The sequence below is a fragment of the Puma concolor genome, chromosome B2 (assembly GCF_028749965.1).
Source record: "Puma concolor isolate L17-30 chromosome B2, mPumCon1.1.hap2, whole genome shotgun sequence".
Lineage (NCBI taxonomy): Eukaryota > Metazoa > Chordata > Mammalia > Carnivora > Felidae > Puma > Puma concolor.
In genome coordinates this window covers 101140868-101163270 of record NC_141671.1, presented here as the reverse complement: position 1 = coordinate 101163270, position 22403 = coordinate 101140868, and the positions used below count along the sequence as shown (strand labels likewise).

Sequence of the window (22403 nt, the reverse complement as noted above, 5' to 3'; positions counted from 1 at the left end):
AAAAAACAAGAGTCAGTCATAATGAAACACTCAGGAGCCTGAAGACTGGCGTGGCCCAGGGAATGGACTCCATTGTGTTGTTAGATGTGGAGAAAAATAGCCCAAGTGCTTTGTACAGTGACGGAGAATAGACTGGCTCTTTCTTAAGCTACAGAGGTTTTAGAGAGGAGGGCTCCTTGTGGAAAATTCCTGAGATTCAGGGAGTGGGGGAAGGGGACTCCATATTTGGTTTCTGTTGTCCAAGCTGTGGGTAGTTAGGGGAGAGAATAGGACTGCAGGGGTAGTCTCATGTATAAGTATGGAAAATAGAAGCATAGAACATAAAAAGAAGTGGCCACAGCTAAAGAAAACAAACCCAAATCCAAACCTAAACCCCAAGCCCAAACCTCAAACAGGTTATGGGAAAGAATTGTAACCATTGGAAATGAACAGTCAACACCGGACTTCAGGCTGTGAGCGTTCAGTCTGATTAATTAAGGTCAAGGTGGTGATGGAAATACCAGCTGGGGAGCATTTTGCCTAAAGATAAATTTGTCCCTCTGTATCTCTGCAAGACAGCAGGGAGGTGTGTGTTTGGAGCTAAATTAATTTGATTTACATCATGCCATGGTAACTTCTGTTCTCTCTCCCTGCTGTCAGATGTCTTAGCTGGCTCTTTCCCTCTCCTTCACCCCCACACATTTCATAACACGGAGAGAAAGCATGGATTGGCTTCGGGCAGAATTTAGAAATGGAATAGCTCTAATTTGATTATTTTGTATCGAGTGCTCTTTCCTCCCCCCGCCCCTTTCTTGAGGGAGAGAAGTTGTAAACCCGAACCTAAGTGCGATATATTCTTATGCTGTGCTTAATGGCACAAACTGCTTGACAATCAGAACTTGTTCCGTGTAGCAAAACCTAGCAGCTCACCTACCTCCTGTGTTTCTTCAACAACACTAATGCTACAAAATGAAGTTACCAACCAGGACCCCGTTAGGAATGCGCTTTTTCTGGCCATGTAGCTTTTCAACTCCGCCTGGCGCCGGAGGCCGGGGTGGAGCCCCCCCCGCCACTTCCTCGGGGACCCCCCCACCCCCCGGAGCCCGGGTTCTGGCCCCGCCGAGCCTCCTGCACCTCCGCGACCCCACCCGGCACGCCGCCCCTCACCCCTTCCAGCGGCCGGCGCGCTCGGCCGGGCAGGATAAGGTTACGCCGAGGCTTCCTTGGACCGCGGGGAGGGAGGCGGGTCCGAGCCCGCGCCCCGGCCCGCGGAGGAGTTCCCACCGTGGGCGGCTCGGGCCCGCGGGGTCACATCCTCGCTGCCGGCCGGGCGCGGCGTGCGGGCCGCCGAGCTTAGCCCCGGGCCCGGCCCCCCTGCCATGGCGCGGGAGAGGCCGCCCGGGAGGGGCTGCGGCGTCCTGCGCCGGTGTGTGGTCGGCGCCGCGCTGCTGCTCGGCCTGCGACTGTGCGCGGAGCTGCGCCGCGCCGGGCCCCGGCCCCCGGCCCGTAGCGCCCCGCCGGGCCCGGCTCCCGGGCCGCCCGGGCCGCACCTGCCGCCCGCGCCCGGCCCGCCCCGAGGCGCCAGCAGGAGGCAGGTGACCTACGTGCGCAGCGGGCGCCGAGCGCCTCCGGAGGGCGGCGGCAGCGGGACGCCGGAGCCGGGCTGCTGCGCCCCGCGCGGGCGTCCCCGCCGGAAGGTCAGTTGCAAACGGTGCAGTCGTGGGCCTTTAGACCCGACTCCCCTCCCCGACCGCGCTCAGAGCCCTCCGCTCGGGCCCGCAGGCAGCCCCACCGGGACCTTCAGAGAAGTCTTCTGATTCTCCCAGCTCAGCCCTCCCTGGGCTCCAGTGGTGGCACCCTCCAGCGCCCAGATACGAAGAGGGACTGAGCCGAGTCCATTCAGTATTCCACTGAGCATCCACCGCGTTCCAGGCTCCCTGCAGGCTCGCATCCAGCAGTGAGGGACCAAGTCCTGCTCTCAAGGAGCTTACATTCTAGTGAGGAGGGTCTACGAGTGATGGTCAGGGAAAGGAAAAGAAAGGTGTTGGGGTTTTACTTATATTCTGTGCTTCCCCCGGTTTTCTCCTTGAGGCCTGGCAAAGCGAGGTGGGTATCCACCGTGAGTGGCTTTTCCTCTCTGCCTTCATCGAGGCGATGGAGATCCACTCTCCAGCCGAATTTCCCTTGAGTGCCGCCGCAGACGTTGGCATGGTGGCTGGCACGGGGCGAGAAGCCGAGCCCCGGCGCCTCTTGATGGGAAGTTAATTGGAACCTCGAGGACTGAAGTAATAACCTGGGTTTGTCTTACAACACTCGACAGTGTTGCTCTTCCTACCGCATTAACTTCTTGGCTCACACCTCAGTGAGTGGTTCAAGTTTAACCTCTGGTTGTGAAGCCTCTGGCCTTCTTCCCTCCTTTTGGAGCTCAGTAATTTACTAGGTCCTTGAGGATGAAAAGATTAAGAACTGCAGGTATGAGCTTGCCTGGGCCTCACACCCATCAAGTCAACCACAGCCTCTAGGGCAACTTCTATCTGTTGCCTGGCTCCCCCTCTTTTCTTTAAAACATCCCCTGTCCCCCACCCCCCACCTCTTGGGGAGAGGGAAAATTCTTCCGTTGACTCTGCTGCTTCCTGTAGCTTCCCAGGCTAACCTACTTTTCAGGATCACACCCCTGCCTTCCTTTGCTCCAAGGCTTGCCTCTGCGGTGCCATATCCCTGCTGTACTTGCCTGGCCATCAGTGTTACCTTCCTGGATAAACTCAAATACTTTTTCCTATCTCTGAAACCTCACTTCCCAAATCTTTTTTTTTTTTTTTTAAGTTTATTTATTTGTTTTGAGAGAGGGAGAGAGAGAGAGGGAAAGAAAGAAAGAAAGAAAGAAAGAAAGAAAGAAAGAAAGAAAGAAAAAGAAAGAAAGGAAGAATCCCAAGCAGGATTTGCACTGTCAGTGCAGAGCCTGACATGGGGCTCCATCCCATGAACCATGAGATCATGACCTGGGTCAAAACCAGGAGTCAGATGCTCAACCCACTGGGCCACCCAGGTGACCCCCCCCGCCCCCCCCCCCCAAGTGAAGTCTTAATTTGCTCTTCCACTCCCTTCTTCATGCTCCTAATGCACTTTCCATGACACCATGTTATGTCTCCAGCACATGTCTGCCAAAGGCTTTCCAGGTCCCAGATGCTGTATCAGGTGCCGGGGCCCAAAATGAGTTCAAAGTCTGGTGAGGGCGGCACTGGGCTTGGGCCTCTAGTAATGTGACTAAAGTTGTAAATAAGGTCTTGAACTCCAGCTGAGGAGTCAAAAAAGGCTAACCATGAAGGGACATTTGACCTAGGACTTGATTTTCCTTAAAGGTTCAGGTTCTTTTGTTTCTCTCCATGTCCTCAGATGTCCCCATCAGGCCTGCCCTGCAGTTTTCCTCTCACATCCGCCCTCAGCCTGTGTTGTTTCTGTTGTCACCTGTCCAAGAATCACTCTTAAATCTTGGTCACCACTTGAGACAACAGTGTCTGTAACTGGGGCCTGTCCTGCACATGAACAGGGTTGGAATGCACAGACTCCGAGGGTCGCTGGAGGGGAAGTTCACATCCATCCTTTTCAGGAGTCTGCAGCAGTGATGCAGGGGACAGTGGTGGCTTATACAGGCTGGTAGAAATGGAGGTGTGCAGAGTGGTCTGATCCTGGATGTGTTTTGAAGATGAGGGAGGGAGGAGAAGTTTTTGTTGTTTAGCTTTGGGTTTGGGGGGGAGTGGACAGAAATCAGGAGGTTGGATTTAAACATGTTGAGTCTGAGGTAACCTTTAGACATCCAGGTGGAAATGTCAAACAGGCAGTTGGACGTATTAGTCTAGAGTTGGAGGAAGCATCCAGGCTGAAGAGAGAGATGGGAGTCATCAGTTTACAGGTGGGACTAAAGCCATGAGACTGTAGGAAATCAGCTAGGGAGTGGGGGGTGGCTAACACAAACGAGCGATCTGGGTCTGAGCCCTGGAGCTCAGTTTTATTAAAATTAAATTAGAAAAAAAAAAAAAAAAAAACAAGGAAATATGTGCATAGAGTCTTGCATGGGATAAGCACTCAATTAATGGTAGCTTTAATATTCACATATCTGTCCTGGGTCTTTAGCCTCAGCCGTTCCCCAAGTGTAATTTGTTGTAACCTATTTCCATTCCTTTGGCTGATGCTGATTCTCTTCCTTGCAAGCCTTCCATCCTCCCTTCCTGTGACTCATGCCCTTTCCATTCTTGACCGCTCAGGTCAAGGGTCATCACCTGGAAAGCTTCCCATATCAATCCTACTTCCATGCCAATCTTTCCCCAACTGGGGATGATGACAAATGCATCCTGGTTTGTCATTTGCTTTGTACATGTCGCATGGTAATCCATTTCAGATTGACCGTTTTGTCTCCACAGTTGTGCTTGATGGAAAGGATTGTATTTCCCAAAATGACCCCTTGTAGATGCTTACTCCTGAGACACCGATATGTAAAAAAAATATGAGAATCTTACTATTTCAACCTATGATGTGTAACTCTAAATGACTTTGGTTAAAAATATATAAGAAAGGACTGAGCTTATTGCTGTTTTTAAAGTACTGCTTAATTTTTTAGCCTCCTAAGGAAGACTCTTCCCTGGGTTTCTTCTTTTCCCCAGCTCTCTATTTATTTACTCTTCTTCAAGATATACATTCTAACTTCCTCGCATTCCTAGCTAGTGGGAATCTTGAATGTGTTTCATTTCCCCCCCCCCCTTTTTTTTTTCAGTTGAATTAAAATGTTTCTCAAAACCGGAAAGATCAGTTATCCAATCTGTTCTCCCACTTTTGGAAACAGAGTTTGCCATCCCTTATCGATCTTACTCCTTTGTAGCCTCCTGTCCAGATGTGCAATATAAGCTGAATGCACCATTAAGTAATTGACAACTAAAGTTTGGAAATTATGCGTTAAAAACCTTGGATCTTATTTAAATTTTGCTTGTTGAGAATAATGGTAAACAATGCTATTTAGGTTCTTGGTTACTTTGTGGAAGGCACCTACCAGATCGGTGAAGGAGAAAAAGTTCCATTCTATTTTGAGGATGGTTTTTTGGGTGGATGAAACCTGCATGGAATAATTGGGTTGTGGAGGGTTTCTTGTCAACGTGCTTCCTTTGCAGGTGTTAGAGGCACAAAAATTCAGCAATTATATTGCCACTTTAATCATAGCTCGTGCTTCTCTTAAAGAAAATAATCTGTTATAAAAAAGAAAAGCAAAGTGCAGTCCTCATATAATTCTTTCCTCTTTCCTCCTCCCCTTCTTTCAGAGTCATGCAAGAAACTAACTCTAAATATTACATCTGCTTTCACATTAGAGGTCGTAGCCTTAGAGCACTGTGAAATCGGGGCAAATGATACATGGTGGATAAAAACTGTCTTTTTTCATTAAGACAACCCTAGAACCCATGCATTTTGGTAAAGACAGAAGCTTTCCATCAGAGATCTTAGGCACTAGAATCTGCATACTACATATGAATAAAAACGTCGCTGTAATTCTTTTCCTTCCCCCCATTGCTGTGTTTCTTTCTGGTTTTTCTGTCTTTGACATACACTGTGATCACATGGGCGAAACCTCACATGGGTGAGGACTAAGATACGGCCTCCATGATTTATGCTGCTTTCCACAGTCTTGGGTAGATGTTTCTCTTACAGGTTAGCAATCCACCTAAAAGGCAGCACCACAGTACGTGGCTCATTTGCACAGGAGAAGCACTCACATAGGAGCCAAGCTTCCTGAAGAAATTTTTTCTGTCTTATCAGAGATATTTTACTTGACATTTAATATGTTGGAGAGAAAAGTGGCTTCTGAGTCACAGAGCCAGGGAACCAGCAATGTGCTGGATTGGTTTGATAGTTACAGATCCTTTGGAACAATGTGTCAGAAAAGAAAAAAAAAGCTGTTTCCTTTTCTGAATAACCATATGGAAAAATTCAGTCGTTCTTCCTCACTTCTCATCATCTTAGTTTTCTAATTCTGTGATTTTCATCAGGAGGGAAGAGGAAGATGCATAGTAGAGACTTTGATATATCCACCTGCCTTCAAAGTCCTTACTCTTTGCAGAACCCTTGAAGGTAGGTTTGAATGGCTTGTAAAATATGGCCCAGCGGTAGTTTCCAGCTGCTTAGATTTTTGCTGTGCACCTACAACTCCTGTCCTTCAGGGAACAACATTAATCAGTCCTCTCACACTGTCCTCAGGAGGCAAAGCATTTTCATTTTAAAGTCATTGAGGGTAATTGAATGAGCTCCAGCAATATGTGGGTGTGAAATAGCAGTTGCTTGGTTTCACAGAGAAACAGGTTTTGATTAAAACTTGGATGTGCCTCAGATGGAGAATAGACCTCCGCACGCCTTCTAAACCCCCACAGTTCCTCAGAGAACATTCTGTGGGCAAAGGAGCTGGTAGTGGAGGCTCCACTGTTTGTCAACAAGTGGTGGTGGAGATGTTAGGTGCAATGTGTCCAGTCCATTTTCCGAGGACAAGAAAATCCTGTCAGTTTTCTCGAGTGAGAGTTCCCTTTTAGTCTGTGAAGAGTTGTGTAGTCAAACTGGAGACTGTCAAGGGTGATGGGCATTTGAGGTTTTCCATCTACGCTATGACACCTTTGGAGTACTTCTGCCTCTAAGGAGTTTGGCTCTTTATTCTGTGCTTCATAGAAAGTAACAGGAGCCTGCTTCATTTACCACGAGACACACACAAAAGCAGGAATCTACCAGCATTGATAAGCTTCTTTTAAAAGCAGCCCTTGCGTTCTCTAGAGACCTCACGCGGGTCCCCTTAATGGCCTGTGGAGTTTTCTGCTAAGAGAGGGTGGGAGGATTTGCTGTACAAGAGCATTTTTATCCTGTCAAATGATTGAGACAAAATTTAGTTGTATGAGCCTCACGGTCTAGGACCATGGGTAATTTAAACTAAAAGCAAGCTGGGTTGTTGGTGAATGGCTCAGGCGGTAGATCTCGCCCGTGAAGAATTTTATTTGAACCGTACAGTTTTTTAAGTATTTGAACATTAATATCATTCGATGGGGCCTACAGTGTCCAGTGGAACCCAGCACAGCACTCTCTCCATTTGCATTACCTGTCTGATCTCTGAACGCATTTGAAGTTGCAACCTCTTAGCCAGACGTCAAAATTGATCATCGTTTTTGCTAAGAAGTGACCGGCAATGTTAATGCTGCTAAGCTCAATGACCACACGGCGCAGAAAAACTAGATACGCAGAAACCAAAGGGCCTTTTTAGTCATTCCTAGTCAAGAAAGATGAGTTACTAAAGGCTGGAGTTGGATAATGGGGAGAGAAAGATGGTACAGCAGTATATTTGGTTAATGTAATGTTCTTTTGGTTATAAACGAGAGAGAATGGACTCTGGCCTAACTTAAGCAAAAAATGCCAAAACGAACAAAAAAAATTAAAGACATTTATTGGGAAAACCTTGAGAATTCCTCACTGAATTGGAGGAAGAGTTAAGCGACCACTATGTGCATGGGGAAGGAGCAGGGTTGCCCAGGAAATCCCAGGTCTCCTTGACCTTTTCCCCAAAGTGTTACTGTAACAAGACTGGCCTCCCTCAGCTCCAGCTTACTGTCTTAGATACTCACCTTGGATCAGTCAGCTCTAGCCACAAGCCACCAATCATAGCCTGGGAGCCCCCTCCCTGTTCCAGAAGCCATTCTTGGAGAAAGGGGAAGCCTTCCCTAAGTTACCTCAAGAAGTCAAGTCCTTGGCATTCCTTAACTGTTTGGTATAGTTATTGTACAGTTTTACCCTTAAGGTTTTGCTTTCCTCATATTCTAATATTTTAACTAGTCCAGTTCAGGGATCTTGAACCTGAGCACCCAGAAGCAGAGTTTAGGTTTTTTTGTTTGTCTTGCTTTGTTTTGTTTGTTTTTTAATAAGCCTAGCATCTGTGCCTCTGTGTGTATGTATTTCTCTATTGGTTATATTTCTCTGTCTAGATATATTCTTATAGATAACCTTTTTTTTTTTTTTTAATGTTTATTCATTTTTGAGAGAGAGACAGAGCATGAGCAGGGGAGGGGCAGAGAGAGAGGGAGACACAGAATCTGAAGCAGGCTCCAGTCTCTGAGCTGTCAGCACAGAGCCTGACGCAGGGTTCAAACTCACGGACCGTGAGACCATGACCTGAGCCGAAGTTGGATGCTTAACCGACTGAGCCACCCAGGCGCCCCAGATAACCTTATTTCCATGTAGCGTTTGGCAGTAAGTTGGCACCTTCTGCATATTACTCATTTTTAAAAATTCATTTGGGTATATGCACACAAGATCTTTGTAGATGCAACATTTTTCCTTTTTTTTTTTTTTAAGTAAAAAGTAATTTGTGGGGACTTTTAATAGAGAAAGTAAGTGTGATCAGTACGTAGCCCATTATCCCAATTAGGGTTCTCAAACTAAAGCTAGAGTCTTATGTTTTTTGTTTCATTTTTTTTCTGTCAATGCAGGGAGTTGCTCTGCAAAAAAAAAAAAAAAAGAAATCTGAAAAATTCTTCACAGCATCTAAATATTTACAGTCCTGTTTGCAACTGGCTAGTTTGAGTCTCTTTAATATACGATTACTTCTGTATCAGGAGTCTCTTGGTTGCAAGTGATGGAAGCCAACTGAAACTACTCAAAAGAGGGATTCACTGGAAGGGTACTTGGGTAGAACTGAGGGAAAGGTAAACCAGAGAGGCTCTGGGAACTGGACTGTGGACTAAAATGAGCCCTAAAGACCTTAGTCATCCCTGTTACTTGCTACCCAAGATGTAGCGGGTATTAATCGTTCTTTTTGACCACACCTTTGAATTTCTCTACTGTATTTGAGGAATTCTTCACCTTTCTAAGACAAAAAAAAAAAAAAAACACCAGAAAAGAATTTCCCCATTTTTCCTTGCACCGAGAATGCATTCATGCAACCGAGGCCTAGCATTCAGATATACCTGCGTGAGAATATGGTTGTACCTTAGAGATTCAAAGAAACAAGTGGCATGATGGCTGTGGAGTAGCAATGGTGGCCGACTGGAGGCATTCCGTGTCCAGGTTGGTGAAATGAGCCATAGAGTCTGTGCCCAGCAGTGGGGCAGTGTAGTCTACACTGGCGAGTAGGGTGGTGTTCCTGCCCTCGAGATTCTGCAAGCTAATAAATCTTTAATCAATTCCTTTTCTACTTAACTAGCCAGAGTGGTTTCTATTGTTTACAACTAAGAACCTTGACAGATCAATAAATTAGAACTGGCAGTTTGGAAGGTTACAACTGTAATTTTCTCTCTCCAATTTTGCTTGGTCTATTTAATTCAGATTTTAGAACATGATGATTGGGGTCCGAGCGAACTATGGGCCGAGGGATCTTTCCCTGACAAGATAATAACATTCATTTAGCTTCAGATACTAAATTACACAGATCTGCTAACTTATCACGAGAGACATCAAGCCCTTTTTCATGGCACCATTTGTTCGGGGTGTCGGGCAGGAGGGGGCCAGTTTATGCTGTGATAACAAACAACCTTCAAATCTCAGGGCTCACACTAACAAAAGTTTATTTCTTGCTCATGCTGTGTATCTGTCACTGGTTGGCTGGGTTGGGGTGACTCTCAGTGCTGTTGTCATCCTCTCTCTGGACCCCAGGCTGGCAGCACAGTCACCATCTGGAGGCTTGCCTGGCACCTTGGCAGAGGGGTGAACGCTCCGGAGGGTCTTGCATGGCATTATTAAATGTCCTGGCTGGAAGCCACACCCAGCACTCATGCTGACAATCCAGTGGCCACATACCCGTTATGGGAGGACAGAGGCCTGTCCTGTGCTCAGAAATCAGAGAGCTGGAAATGTTCGGTGAGCAGCACTTCCGGCCACCACGGTATGGTAACCCTTCAATCATCCGTATCTAAACGGGCATCGTCTAGGTCATGTTTCTTGTTCGCCGTTCTGAACGCCTCACTGAGTATGCACATTTGACAGTATTGAATAAAGCACGTGAAGCTCTTTTCAGGAGGCCTGGATCTAAAATGAAGCAGACATCTGAATTTAGCAGAACAGGGGAAATAAAACAAGACTCCATTTACATCTTATAAACACTGCTGTGGCGTGTCCTGGAGCTTGTTAGATACAGTGATTCTCATTGACATTGTTTATGTTAGATTCCTTGCACAAAGTAGTGATGGGATGATGGGCTGCAGGTCTTTTTTTCTGGGGAGAAGGCAAGCAAGTTTTGAATAAATAAAGCCATGCATCTAAATGAGCTGAAGGCCTCTGGGGAGATGACTCAAACTCCATGTTTAAACCCATCTTCATAGAGATCACTTACTTTTAGTTGGAGCAAGTTGAAAGACTTCCAAACTTCTTTTCAGGATCTGGCCCCAAATCAGAGGCAATATGCATGTTATACAGTGTTTGCTATTGTGCATAACACGACAGCAAGTGTTTTCAGTTTGTTTTTTATCTACTTTGAGTGGAGTACAACAAATCACTTACAAATCCTAATTCACAGAATGCTAATTGAGCACAGTGATTAGATCACATGCGGAGGGAGGCCGCCTCATTCAGCAGTTTTGGGGGTAGAATATGGGGAAGCCAGTGAAGGTAACGCATGAGATTCTTGGAGAAGGTAACGCATGAGATTCTTGGAGACCTGTTTCTGTGGATTTGCACTTGTCATGAAAGGACTTGATTATCGTGCAGCCTCATCTGTGAGATGGGCTCATATTTTTATACTTGAGGCTGGAAGTTTAAATTCTGCTCCTGTCCTCACTGGATGTGGCATCCCTGGTCTAGTCTTTAGTTTTCTCCTCTGTGAAAAGTAGTAGTGCTTAATCCACATGAAAGTTGTGAAGATTAAACGAAAGCATGTAGGTAGAGATGCCTGGCCTATGGGAACAGCTCTGGAAATGAGGATGGTCTCTGTTCAGCCTTGCGTTTCTCCTGGGAAGCAGGCCCTTTGGCATCAACAAGGTATAGACATCCGTGTCTGGGGGGGTATAAAGCCTAATATTCGTTGGGATGTTTAATATTTTTCATTCTTGAAATTTGTAATTTAATTTTTGTTAAGTTTTAATTTAAATTCCAGTATTAACGTACGGTGTTACACTAGTTTCAGGCATACAACATAGTGATTCAACAATTCTGTACGTTACTCGGCGCTCATCATGACAAGTGCACTTCGTAATCCCCATCACCTACTTCACCCATCCTTCCTCCTTCCTGCCCTCTGGTGACCATCGGTTTGTTCTCTATAGTTAAGAGTCTGTTTCTTGGTTTGTTTCTCTTTTTTTCCCCTTTGCTCCTTTGTTTTGTTTCTTAAATTCCTCAGATGAGTGAAATCATATGGTATTTGTCTTTCTCTGACTAACGTACTTCGCTTAGCATTATACCCTCGAGCTCCACCCATGTCGTGGAAAATGGCAAGATTTCGTTCTTTTTTATGGCTGAATGATACTGCGTCGTGTATATCTACCACATCGTCTTTATCCATTCTTCCAGCAGCGGACCCTTGGGCTGCTTCTATAATTTGGTTATGGTAAATAACATTGCAATAAACATAGGGGCGCGTGCATCCCTTTGCATTAGTGTTTTTGTATTCTTGGGGTAAATCCTCAGTAGTGTGATTAGCAGATCATAGGGTAGTTCTATTTTTAACTTTTTGAGGAACCTCCATACTGTTTTACACAGTGGCTGTGCCAGTTTGCATTCCCACCAACAATGTTCAAAGGTTCCTTTTTGTCTGCATCTTCACCAGCACTTATTGTTTCTTGTGTGTTTGATTTTAGCCATTCTGACAGGTGTGCGGTGATATCTCATGGCAGTTTTGGTTTGTATTTCTCTGACGATAAGTGAGGTTGAACATCTTTCTATGTGTCTATTGGCCATCTGGATGTCTTTGGTGAAATGTCTGTTCATGCCTTCTGCCCATTTTTTAATTGGATTATTTGGGGGTTTTGGGGGTGTTGAGTTGTATCAATCCTTTATATATTTTGGATACTAACCCTTTATTGGATATGTCATTTGCAAATATTTTCTCCCATTCAGTAGGCTGTCTTTTTGTTTTGTTGGTTGTTTCCTTTGCTCTACAGAAGCTTTTTATTTTGATGTAGTCCTGAGAGTTTATTTTGCTTTTGTTTCCCTTGCCTAAGGAGACATATCTAGAAAAATGTTGCTACCGCCAGTGCCAGAGAAATTGCTGCCTGTGCTCTATTTTAGGATTTTTTATGGTTTCAGGCCTCACGTTTCGGTCCTTGATCCATTTTGAATTTATTATTGTGTGTGGTATAAGAAAGAGGTCCAGTTTCATTCTTTTGCATGTAGTTGTCCAGTTTTCCCAAGATCATTTGTTGAAGAGATTGTCCTTTTCCCATTGTATATTCTTTCCTGCTTTGTGAAAGATTAATTGACCATATAATTGTGGCTTTATTTCTGGGTTTTTTGTTCTGTTTCATTGATCTATGTCTTGTTTTTGTGTCAGTACCATACTGTTTTTGATTACTGCAGCTTTGTAATATAACTTGAAGACTGAAACTGTGATAATTCCAGGTGTCTGATTTGGGGAAGCATTTTTATCCTATGTTAATGAGGGAGAGTAAGTTAATTAGGATGAGCATCAGTGTGTGTGTGTGGAGGGGGGCGTTTAGAGGGGGGTGTTTGCAGGGAGCAAAGCTTTGTGGCAGCTCCAGAAGTCAGAAGACTGAGCTCCAGGCCTTTGTGTGTGTGTGTGTGTGTGTGTGTGTGTGTGTGTGTGTGTGTGTGTGTGTGTATGCACGTGTGCACGTGGTGCGGGAGGGAAGGGTGAGGAAGCAGGGAAGGTGTAGTTCAAAGGAGGCCAGTGGAGTAATCATGGGTTAAATAACTAAATTATTTTTCTGATCCTGCCTTCTATATTTTAGTCAATTAACTGCATGCTATTATACTTGGTATTTTATATACATTTAAAAGATAAACTTAGTTTAACCAACACAAGAAACCAAAATTTAAATATTGACCTTGGTAGTACAGGTAAGATAAGGCCTTCGAGAAGTTTATGATTTAAGAGTGGGGTGGGAGAGGCCCTGTGCTAGGGGAGTTGCATGTGTTCTTTCATTTAGTTTTCAGAAGAAACCGATGAGGTGGGAATTGTCCTCATTTTGCAGTTGAGGAAGCCCAGGCTCAGAGACATTTACCAATTTGGGTAAAACAGAGCTATGTGGGATGAAATGAAGGGTTAAACTCAAAACCCATGACTGTTTCCATTTGCCTGTTGAGATAGGTAGCTAACAACCAATTCTTACGTAAGGTAGATTACTTACCAGATACAAATTAAAATCAAATTAAAAGACAATCATAGGCTGGGAGAGGATATTGAATATGTGTCACCAATAAAAGATTAGTATCCAAAATATAAAAACACTACCACCAACAAAAGACCCCCCCCATACACATAGGTTAAAAAAAAAAAAGAGAGAGAGAGAGAGACAACTGAACAGAAAAATAAGGAGGGGATTACATTATATATATTATATATATACCCATTATATTATTATAATTATATTACATTATAATTATAGTTACATTATTATTATATACATTATATTATGTACATCATATATAATATATATACATATATATGTATATATATATATACACACATATATATGAGAGAGCAATATGAGTATACAGAGAGATGATTAGTTCCACCAATAAACCATGGAAGCAGATCAAAACACAGTGGGATTCTAGTTTACCCCCATCATACTGGAAAAAATCCAAAGGTCTGATTAAAAAAAGGGTTGATGAGAATGTTGAGCAAAAGGAACTTCTTACTAAATGACTTTATCCAGGTAGCTCCCATCCACAATTTCTTTTGTTATGTCTTCTTACTTTCTCCATAGCACTCCTACTTGATCACAGTTTTTTCTTTCTTCTATTCTTTTTTTTTAAAGATTTTTTTAAGTAATCTCCACACCCAACATGGGGCTTGAACCCACAACCCTGAGATGAAGAGTCCCATGCTCCACCAACTAGCCAGCCAGGGACCCCCCCCCCCCCCCACTCCACCTTTCTTTTATTCTTGTTTGCAGTCTTATCCCCCGTGAAGATCAGATGCTCATCTGTCCTGCTCACCACTGCATCCCCTGTGACTATGATAGTACCAGCACATAGTAGGTGCTCAGTAAATATTGGTTGAAAGGATGGTTATTTCAATCATTGCAGTGCTAGACCTATGTGTTTGAGGAACATCTGAATCTTTCGAGAGCTACTCTAGAGTCCTTTTGAGGTGTTTAATTTCTGAATCAAGGTATTACACTACAGATTCTTGGAACAGAGCACCCAGCATTGACTTTGCTTCAAACATTGGTGACTATAGAACAGAGGTCAGAAGCCATATCTGGCTGGCCTGTGCCTGTTTTTGTATGGCCCATGAGCTAAGAATGGTTTTTATAAATGAGCACTTGCAACCTACCTTATGATAGGAAACATTAACTTTGTGGGTTTTTAAAGTTTTTTTCAATGTTTTTATTTATTTTTGAGAGAGAGAGAGCGTGAGCTGGGAGGGGCAGAGAGAGAGGGAAACACAGAATCCAAAGCAGGCCCCAAGGTCTGAGCTGTTAGCACAGAGTCCAATGTGGGGCTCGAACTTGTGAGCCATGAGATCATGACCTGAGCCAAAGTCGGACGGTTAACCGACTGAGCCACCCAGACGCCCCTAACTTTGTGTTTTTTTTTTTTAAGTTTATTTATTTATTTTGAGAGAGAGAGAGAGAGAGAGAGTGAGTTCAAGTGGGGAAGGAGGACAGAGAGAAGGTGAGAGAGAATACCAAGCAGGCTTTACACTGTCAGCGCAGAGCCCAATACAGAGCCTAATCTCATGAACATGAGATCATGGCCTGACCCAATATCAAGAGTTGAATGCTTAACCAACTGAGCCACCCAGGCACCCCAGGTAACATTAACTTTGAATCCCAGTGAAGCAAAATGCCAAAAAAAAAAAATTCCATTCTTCTCATTAGTGGATCTGTATTACAAAAAATGTACACAATTGTTATATTTTGAATTTAAGAAATAAAAATGTGTAAATTTGTCTTTTCTCTTGTTATGTAAGTATCTACTTAATATCTTTAATTTTGCTTCTTGGCTCACAAAGTCTAATGTATTTATTATCTGATTGTTACAGAAAACCTTTGCCAACCCCTGCTATGGAAGTGGACCCAGGGCCACTTAGCTATGACCATTCCACCTGGGGCGACCACTGACCTTCCTGAGAAGAATGGTCTTGACTTCCAACAGGGACACTGAGAAAAAGTTTTAATCCTCTATTCACAGGAATGTCATTATAAAGTCTTCAAGGTCTTTGTTTTAAGGCCATTGCCTTGCAGTGAACATTAAAGTGAGTTGAATCTTGGTGTTTGTTTACCACTGCCAGTTACCCGCCTTTCTAACACAAGTGTATTTTTTTGGAGCAGACTGTATTATGACAATCAAATGACTTTTCCAGTCAAAGATTCTTTTCCAGTATCTTAGGTCATAGCCCTTCATCCGTAAGGTGGCTCAAGCCATGTGCTATGAGAGGTCCAGGACTTTTCCTGCCCTCAGTGTTCTGATAATACCTGGAGCTTACATTTTCTGGTCACTCTCTCTGAATTCCTGCTCAGTGTTCTACCTGGGGCCACTGCTTTCCCCTCTCTGCCCATTTTTTAATCCCCCAGTGTGACACCCACACAGGCCTTGCTGAAGGTCTCAGGGTAATGGAGGGAGATACTAATGCAGTTCAAAACAGAAATTGACTTAAAATTGGTTGCTCAAAGTTTTCTTGGCCATTGAGGATTTCTTACTGGCTGTATTTGCTTCTTAGACTCATGCACCATTGATCCTGCCTTCTCTTGCCTATACTTTAATTCCTTTCTTCCCTTTTCAAGGCTTCAAGCTCCACTCCCATTCTACTCTGTTGAGTTTCCAGAAAATTCCAGATACATGTCATTTTCTTACTCAGGCAGTTTATCTTCTTCTGGTTTTCTCTCTCCTTGCAGGCCTGGCCTAGAGATGAATTATGCCACTCTGGTGGGAATTGGCTGCAATCAGTGTTTGTTTTAAAAAATCATGTTTCCCCATCTTCTCAACTGGTAGACCACCCATGTAATGTGCCTAGCACAGTGCCTTGGATGCAGTGAGCACTCATTACATGTTGGTTGTTCTTATTATTAGCAGGATTGTGCCAAATTAGTTCCAGTGTTGGTCCCCTCATCCTAACTATGGCTGCTGCTTTTGTATGGTATGGGGAATTATATGATTAGGACATTTTTGGGACCAGCAGTGTATTGCTTCATGCAGAACTCCCCTTTTTCCTTTATGCATGTCTTCATCTCCTCCTTTGATTTTTTTGGGCTCCTTGGTGAACTACATTGCCTTCTGTCTGCCATTAAAATGAGTTACACAGAGGGTGCTGACATGAATATTAGGGTTCAAGAGTTCCTGGAAATAACCCAGCCAGTGCATTCTTTGGGATATACCCAAGAGAACTGAAAACATAGGTTCACACAACGCTTGTACATAGATGTTTATAGCAGCATTATTCAGAAGAGCCAGAAGTGTGAAGCAACCCAAATGTCCACCAGCTGATGAATGGATACTCAAAATGTGGTATATCCATAAAGTGAAATATTCAGCCATAAAAAAGAAAGAAGTCCCGATACATGCCACAATGTGGATAAACTTTGAAAACATTATGCTAAGTGAAAGAAAACAGTTACAAGAAATAACATATTGCATCTCTCCATTTTAATGTAATCACCTGAGTGGGTAAATTTATAGAGACAGGAAGTAGATCAGTGGTTGCCAGAGGCTGGGGGGAGGAGAGAATGGAGAATGGGGTTTATTTTTGATGTGATGAAAATATCCTGCAGTTAAAGAGTGTTGATGGTTGAACAACCTGTGTATATATAAAAAACCGCTCAATTGTTTAAAATGGCAACTTTTATAGTATGTGAAATATACCTCCGGTAAAAGTAATGCCCAGAGGCCCATGGAATTTATGACCAGGGTGAAACTACATGCTTTTCTCTGTTCAGTTAAAGATATATTCACTGTGGGAGAGTCCTGGACCCTTGGCCTGTTGGTGCTCATTAATGGGGATGGGCGTGCTTAGCAGAAATGTAGTGTCTATGTGTTTGCTCCTCTTGGGCATTTGTGTTAAAGAGAACAGCAGTTATACGGATACCTCACTTTTAAAGTTTTTTTAATGTTTATTTATTTTTGAGAGAGAGACAGAGTGTGAGCAAGGGAGGGGCAGAGAGAGAGGGAGACACAGAATCCGAAGCAGGCTCCAGGCTCTGAGCTGTCAGCACAGAGCCTTGATGTGAGGCTCAAACCCATGAACCTCGAGAGCATGACCTAAGCCGAAGTTGAACGCTTAACCAACTGAGCCACCCAGGCGCCTCCCAGGATACCCCACTTATAAACAACTCTTCCCAATCTTACAAAAGCTTGCTGTGTCATTATCCTAGGTGGTTCTCATAATAGCCTTATGAGTGAGATGGTTGTTATTTCCTTTCTACCAAGAGGGACTCTGTTAAATTACTGCTTTAAGGTAAATAGAGGTTTTAAACCAGGTCAGATTTAATACTCTTTCTATACTATGCCCTACATCCATGCTGAAATCTGGATCTCAGAAAAATATGTTGATTACTATAGGTTTTAGGTTTGATATTAAGGCTTCTTAGATATTTTCCAAGTCAATTAATATATTTTAAAGCTTAATTTTAGCTATTTTGTCAGGGTGGAATTTCAAGCATGCTTTCCATTGCTGAAGAACAAATTTGAACTGATTGTATAATTATGATAGGGAATATTCTTTTGAATAGTGAATATTCATTTTGTACAGAAATAGTAAAAAAAAATGGCTTATTTAACTAATGTGCACTTATAGGACATTAACCTCAATCAGAAGCAGAGAGCTACATCAGTTTGGAAACCTAAGTGTTTGACTTCATTTTGGTACCCTGGATACAGAGAATTGTTTTGGAAAATCTGAATGCCTGGGCCTTATTCCTGGACAGGGAATGTTCTTATTTATAAAACCAAACCACTAGCATAGATTGAAGTCTGTTTACACATATAACATTGTGTCCTTTCTCATTATGGTGATAGGTTGAGACAGGGAACAGGAAAAAAAAATACTATCTCTATATATAATTTCGTTATTTAAAAAATATAGGAAAACTAGGATGCTGATAATTAAAGGTACATATGTTTGGACAAGCCATTAACTTAATAGAAAAAAACAGATCAAAAGTGCTCTTAAGGTTTATACATTTTTTTAAAAAAAGAATAAAACCGTATAGGAATGGGAGAAGTGAGTAAGGGAAGTTGGAAATTTAATTTTCTGTGTCTTTAATTCAAGGAGTTTTTGGATTATAGTTATTTTGAAGGCAAAAATTTTCAATTTAAAAATAGAAGGGAAGAAATAGGAACAGATTGGAGTTTGGTGGAAAAAAATTAGAGACAGAGAAAAATACAACAGGGAGGCTCTGTGTAGGGAATTCTTATGTTCAGTTTCTTCTCAAATTTCCTGTGGCTTGTGTAGACAGGAGTTACAAAATTTGATGAAAACAATCCGATGGAAGCCATGGACAAGCATTCCAGAATCACGAACATCTGTTTGCATACACATTTGTTTGCAGTTGATTTCAAGGGGAGCATGGGCCTCGTGAAGCCCTTAGTCTGGGAGTGGATCAGAATCAGGCATAGGAGTTTGCAGAATACAGATACCTCTGCCTCCCCTACCCCAGGCCTCCAGTGAAGGACCACTCCTCCCTCACGGGGGTGGGTGCCGGGTTAAGACTTGTCAATTATGATTGAGATGGTTGACTCCTAAACCTGGTGGAGAAGCATCCGCAGCAAGTGTTCAGGGTTTTTTGTTTTTTTTTTTAACGTTTATTTATTATTGAGAGACAGAGACAGAGCACAAGCAGGGGAGGGGCAGAGAGAGAGGGAGACACAGAATCCGAAACAGGCTCCAGGCTCTGAGCTGTCAGCACAGAGCCAGACGCGCGGCTCGAACTCACAAACCGCGAGATCGTGACCTGAGCCGAAGTCGGACGCTTAACCGACTGAACCACCCAGGCGCCCGGCAAATGTTCAGTTTTAAGTGAGAGCTGCCCCAGTGTGATGTGATGGGCTTTTGTCTCCTGGAATCACCTCACTGCCAGCTGGGCTGAGCTTCAGGAGGTGGAGCCCGGGGGTCCTGCCCAACAGCCTGGAGGGTGGGACCCACACCAGCCCACGCCGGGAGGTGGTGCTGAGGCGGACAATCCTATCCATGGCCAGTTCTGCCTTCCTTGGTCTCCTTAAACTGCACCTGGGAGAAGAGCCATGTTTTGTTTTCAGGGTAGTAGCCAATGGCTCCTCCCTCGTATTGATTTTTATGTTACCTCATTTGTAAATAAGTGCTTGTTTTATATTGTAAAAATGTTGAATGTCAAAAAAAAAACCTTTTTTTAAGACAGAAAACTTGGTAGCTTCTTGATAAACAAACATAAAAGAAGTTGCGGTCATCTCTTCCACTCTTCTGCCTTGTCCACAGTCCTGCTTTATGTTTGCATTTCTCCAGCTACACACTGGCATTAGTCTAGCATCTAAGTTGATTAATAACATCGCCCTGTCTCTGTGTGCGTGTGGAATGTCTACAACCATTTATTTAGCAAGGTGAGTAGAAGCCTCCTATGGAAAGTCACTGATTCACAGTAATTGGTCAGTTATGTAGAAGGTAGTTAAAGCAGTGATTAACAAAAAGCATACACACAGTCTGCTTTAACTCAAAACACGCATGCACATTTGTTTGTCAGGCTTTTGTTGTGAGTTTGGCTCCTGATTGGAGTTCTGGTCTTTCTTGCAAAAACCCATCTGAACTGCATCACCCGTTTCCAATTTTGGTTTCTTCAAAGTGGGGCAAGAACTTAACACTTGTGAGGCAACCTACGTGCAAAACACCTTTAGATTTCAGTGATTTTGTTACTCCGTTTTACAGTTGCTTTACTCATACCTAACGCAACGGCATTTAAAAATAGTACCTAGCTTTTATTGACTTGGTTTCTGTAGAAAAGAGAACTGTTTTCTTTCTGTGCACAGGTTTCATCAGTTTACCTAATTTTAATTAAATTATAGAAGTTCAATAACTTGTGCACCTGATGTAAGTTGGTTTAGGAACAAACCAAGTCACTCCTGGTGAAAATACAGCTACACTGGTAGCAGCAGGAGAGCACAGGTAGAGACGATGCTGAATGTCCGTTGATCTGACAAGTTAGTTTTTTTTTAAATTTTTTTTAATGTTTATTTATTTTTGAGAGAGAGAGAGAGAGGGAGACACAGAATCTGAAGCAGGTTCCGGGCTCTGAGCTGTCAGCACAGAGCCCGATGCAGGGCTCGAACCCACGAACCGTGAGATCATGACCTGAGCCAAAGTCAGACACTTAACCGACTGAGCCACCCAGGTGCCCCTGACAAGTTAGTTTTGTAGAGAGATTAAGAATGCTCCCACTGTAAGAAATGTTGAAGAAGAGCAAAACTTCACTATGTTTTCAAGTATGTTGGAGTTACTTTATTTGTAAAATGAATTCCTACAAGGAGGAATGCATCTGTTTACCTTTAAGAGAATCTGCATGCAGGGGCGCCTGGGTGGCGCAGTCAGTTAAGCGTCCGACTTCAGCCAGGTCACGATCTCGCGGTCTGTGAGTTCGAGCCCCGCATCAGGCTCTGGGCTGATGGCTCAGAGCCTGGAGCCTGTTTCCGATTCTGTGTCTCCCTCTCTCTCTGCCCCTCCCCTGTTCATGTTCTGTCTCTCTCTGTCCCAAAAATAAATAAACGTTGAAAAAAAAATTAAAAAAAAATAATAAAAAAAAAAAAAGAGAATCTGCATGCATAGTTGTGCAGGTGGGATGAGGGGGACTGGACCAGTTATGAACAGAAGGGGCATCCCTTCAAGGCTTTGTGGGATGGGCCTTTTGAGTCAAACATAGTTTTGCATTTAACAAATAACATTGACTGTAGCAAGTGTTTATAGTTTCGAGGTTACAGGTCAACAGCTCTGGGATTATGAAAACAAACTTTATATAGTAGAAAAATCTCAGTTCTCTTCTTAACAAATAGGTTTGGATAACACCTAACTTGATGATTTCAAGGTATAGAATATATATGTACAGGTTCTGATTAAATTTTACAACCGGTACATAAATCGTTGTTGCCCTTTTTATCTATCACACATTTAAGGTTGATAACTTGATTCCATCTAAATAAATAAATAAGTAGTATTTATATTTGGCTAGATTGAGGTATTACTATGAAACTCAGCTAGTGGATATCCCTACTTTCATCCAAAGTTATTTAAAAAAATTGTCCTCAATCCTAAGAATTATGTCATGTTCTTTCCTCCCTGGTATTTAAATCAATATAAAAATGTCCCTTGAATCATTTATGTGGGGGACTGTAAACGAAGTAAAATACATGGTGTTCTCATGAGGTTTGTAGTCTGGTTAGAGAAACAAGACCAACGTACTTGCAACAGGTTACAGCAAACATTTGATTAAATATAAAATGAGAAGTGCAAGCAATAATTGCTGAAGAACCTGCTTTGCATAGTTTATCTTGCACACAGTAAAGGCTTGAGTGAATAGGAAGTTTGGGGGAAGTACATGAGACAAAATAAGTGGAATTTGAACTGACTAGTGAATAAAAGAGAGGATTGTTGGTAGGAGAGGAAAGGTATGTTCAGGACAGGATGCACTTAGGGAGCAGACCAGAGAATAGGGTTTGTTTTATAATCCTAGAAGGCCCTATAAAATCCTAAAAAGTTCCTTATAGTATTTATCTGAGCACCTCCTAACTTCTCTGAGTCTTGGCAGTGAATTATCTTTGATTATACTTCTTTTCTTTCCCTGGGAATATCCATAAAACCAACGTTCTGTGACAGCCTACCATTCAATCTCTAACATTGTGGCATTGGGAGAGTTCTGTGGGGATTCATACCCAACAATGATAACCATCTTTTACCTAGTGCCTTGTAGGTACCTGTATCTGTCAGGATAGGATAGGTTATGCTGCAGTAACAAACATCCTCAAAATTTCAGTGGATTAAAATAACATATAAAGTCTATACTAATAGGAAAAGTATAAACTTCCTATGGGGAAGATAAAACTCTGAGACTTGGGATGGGGGCTGCATAATGTAGCAGAGCAAGTATGGGACTAGTTGCCTAGAGGTCTGGCTCTGAGTCACAGCCCAACTCCTCCTACCTATGTGACATCGATAATGTCATTTCATCTCTCTGAGCTTGATTTTCTTCAATTATATCTTGATATCTTGATTTCTTCAATTATAATATGAAGGAGTCTAGCTCATCCTTAAGCTCTCTTTGAATACAGTGATTCTCTGCATGCAT

The 22403-nt window shown here is 43.1% G+C and overlaps 1 protein-coding gene across 2 annotated transcripts in view; it reads left to right on the top strand.

Annotated features, from left to right (window-relative positions):
• The first annotated feature begins 1097 nt into the window (after positions 1-1097).
• Positions 1098-22403, top strand: part of METTL24 (methyltransferase like 24) — a 177968-nt gene continuing 156662 nt past the window's right edge. For both annotated transcript variants that reach the window (XM_086707576.1, XM_025925950.2), the window contains exon 1: positions 1098-1676. In XM_086707576.1, the coding sequence (XP_086563702.1) occupies positions 1359-1676 (318 nt within the window). In that variant the 5' untranslated portion in view covers positions 1098-1358. The remainder of the gene's footprint in view (positions 1677-22403) is intronic.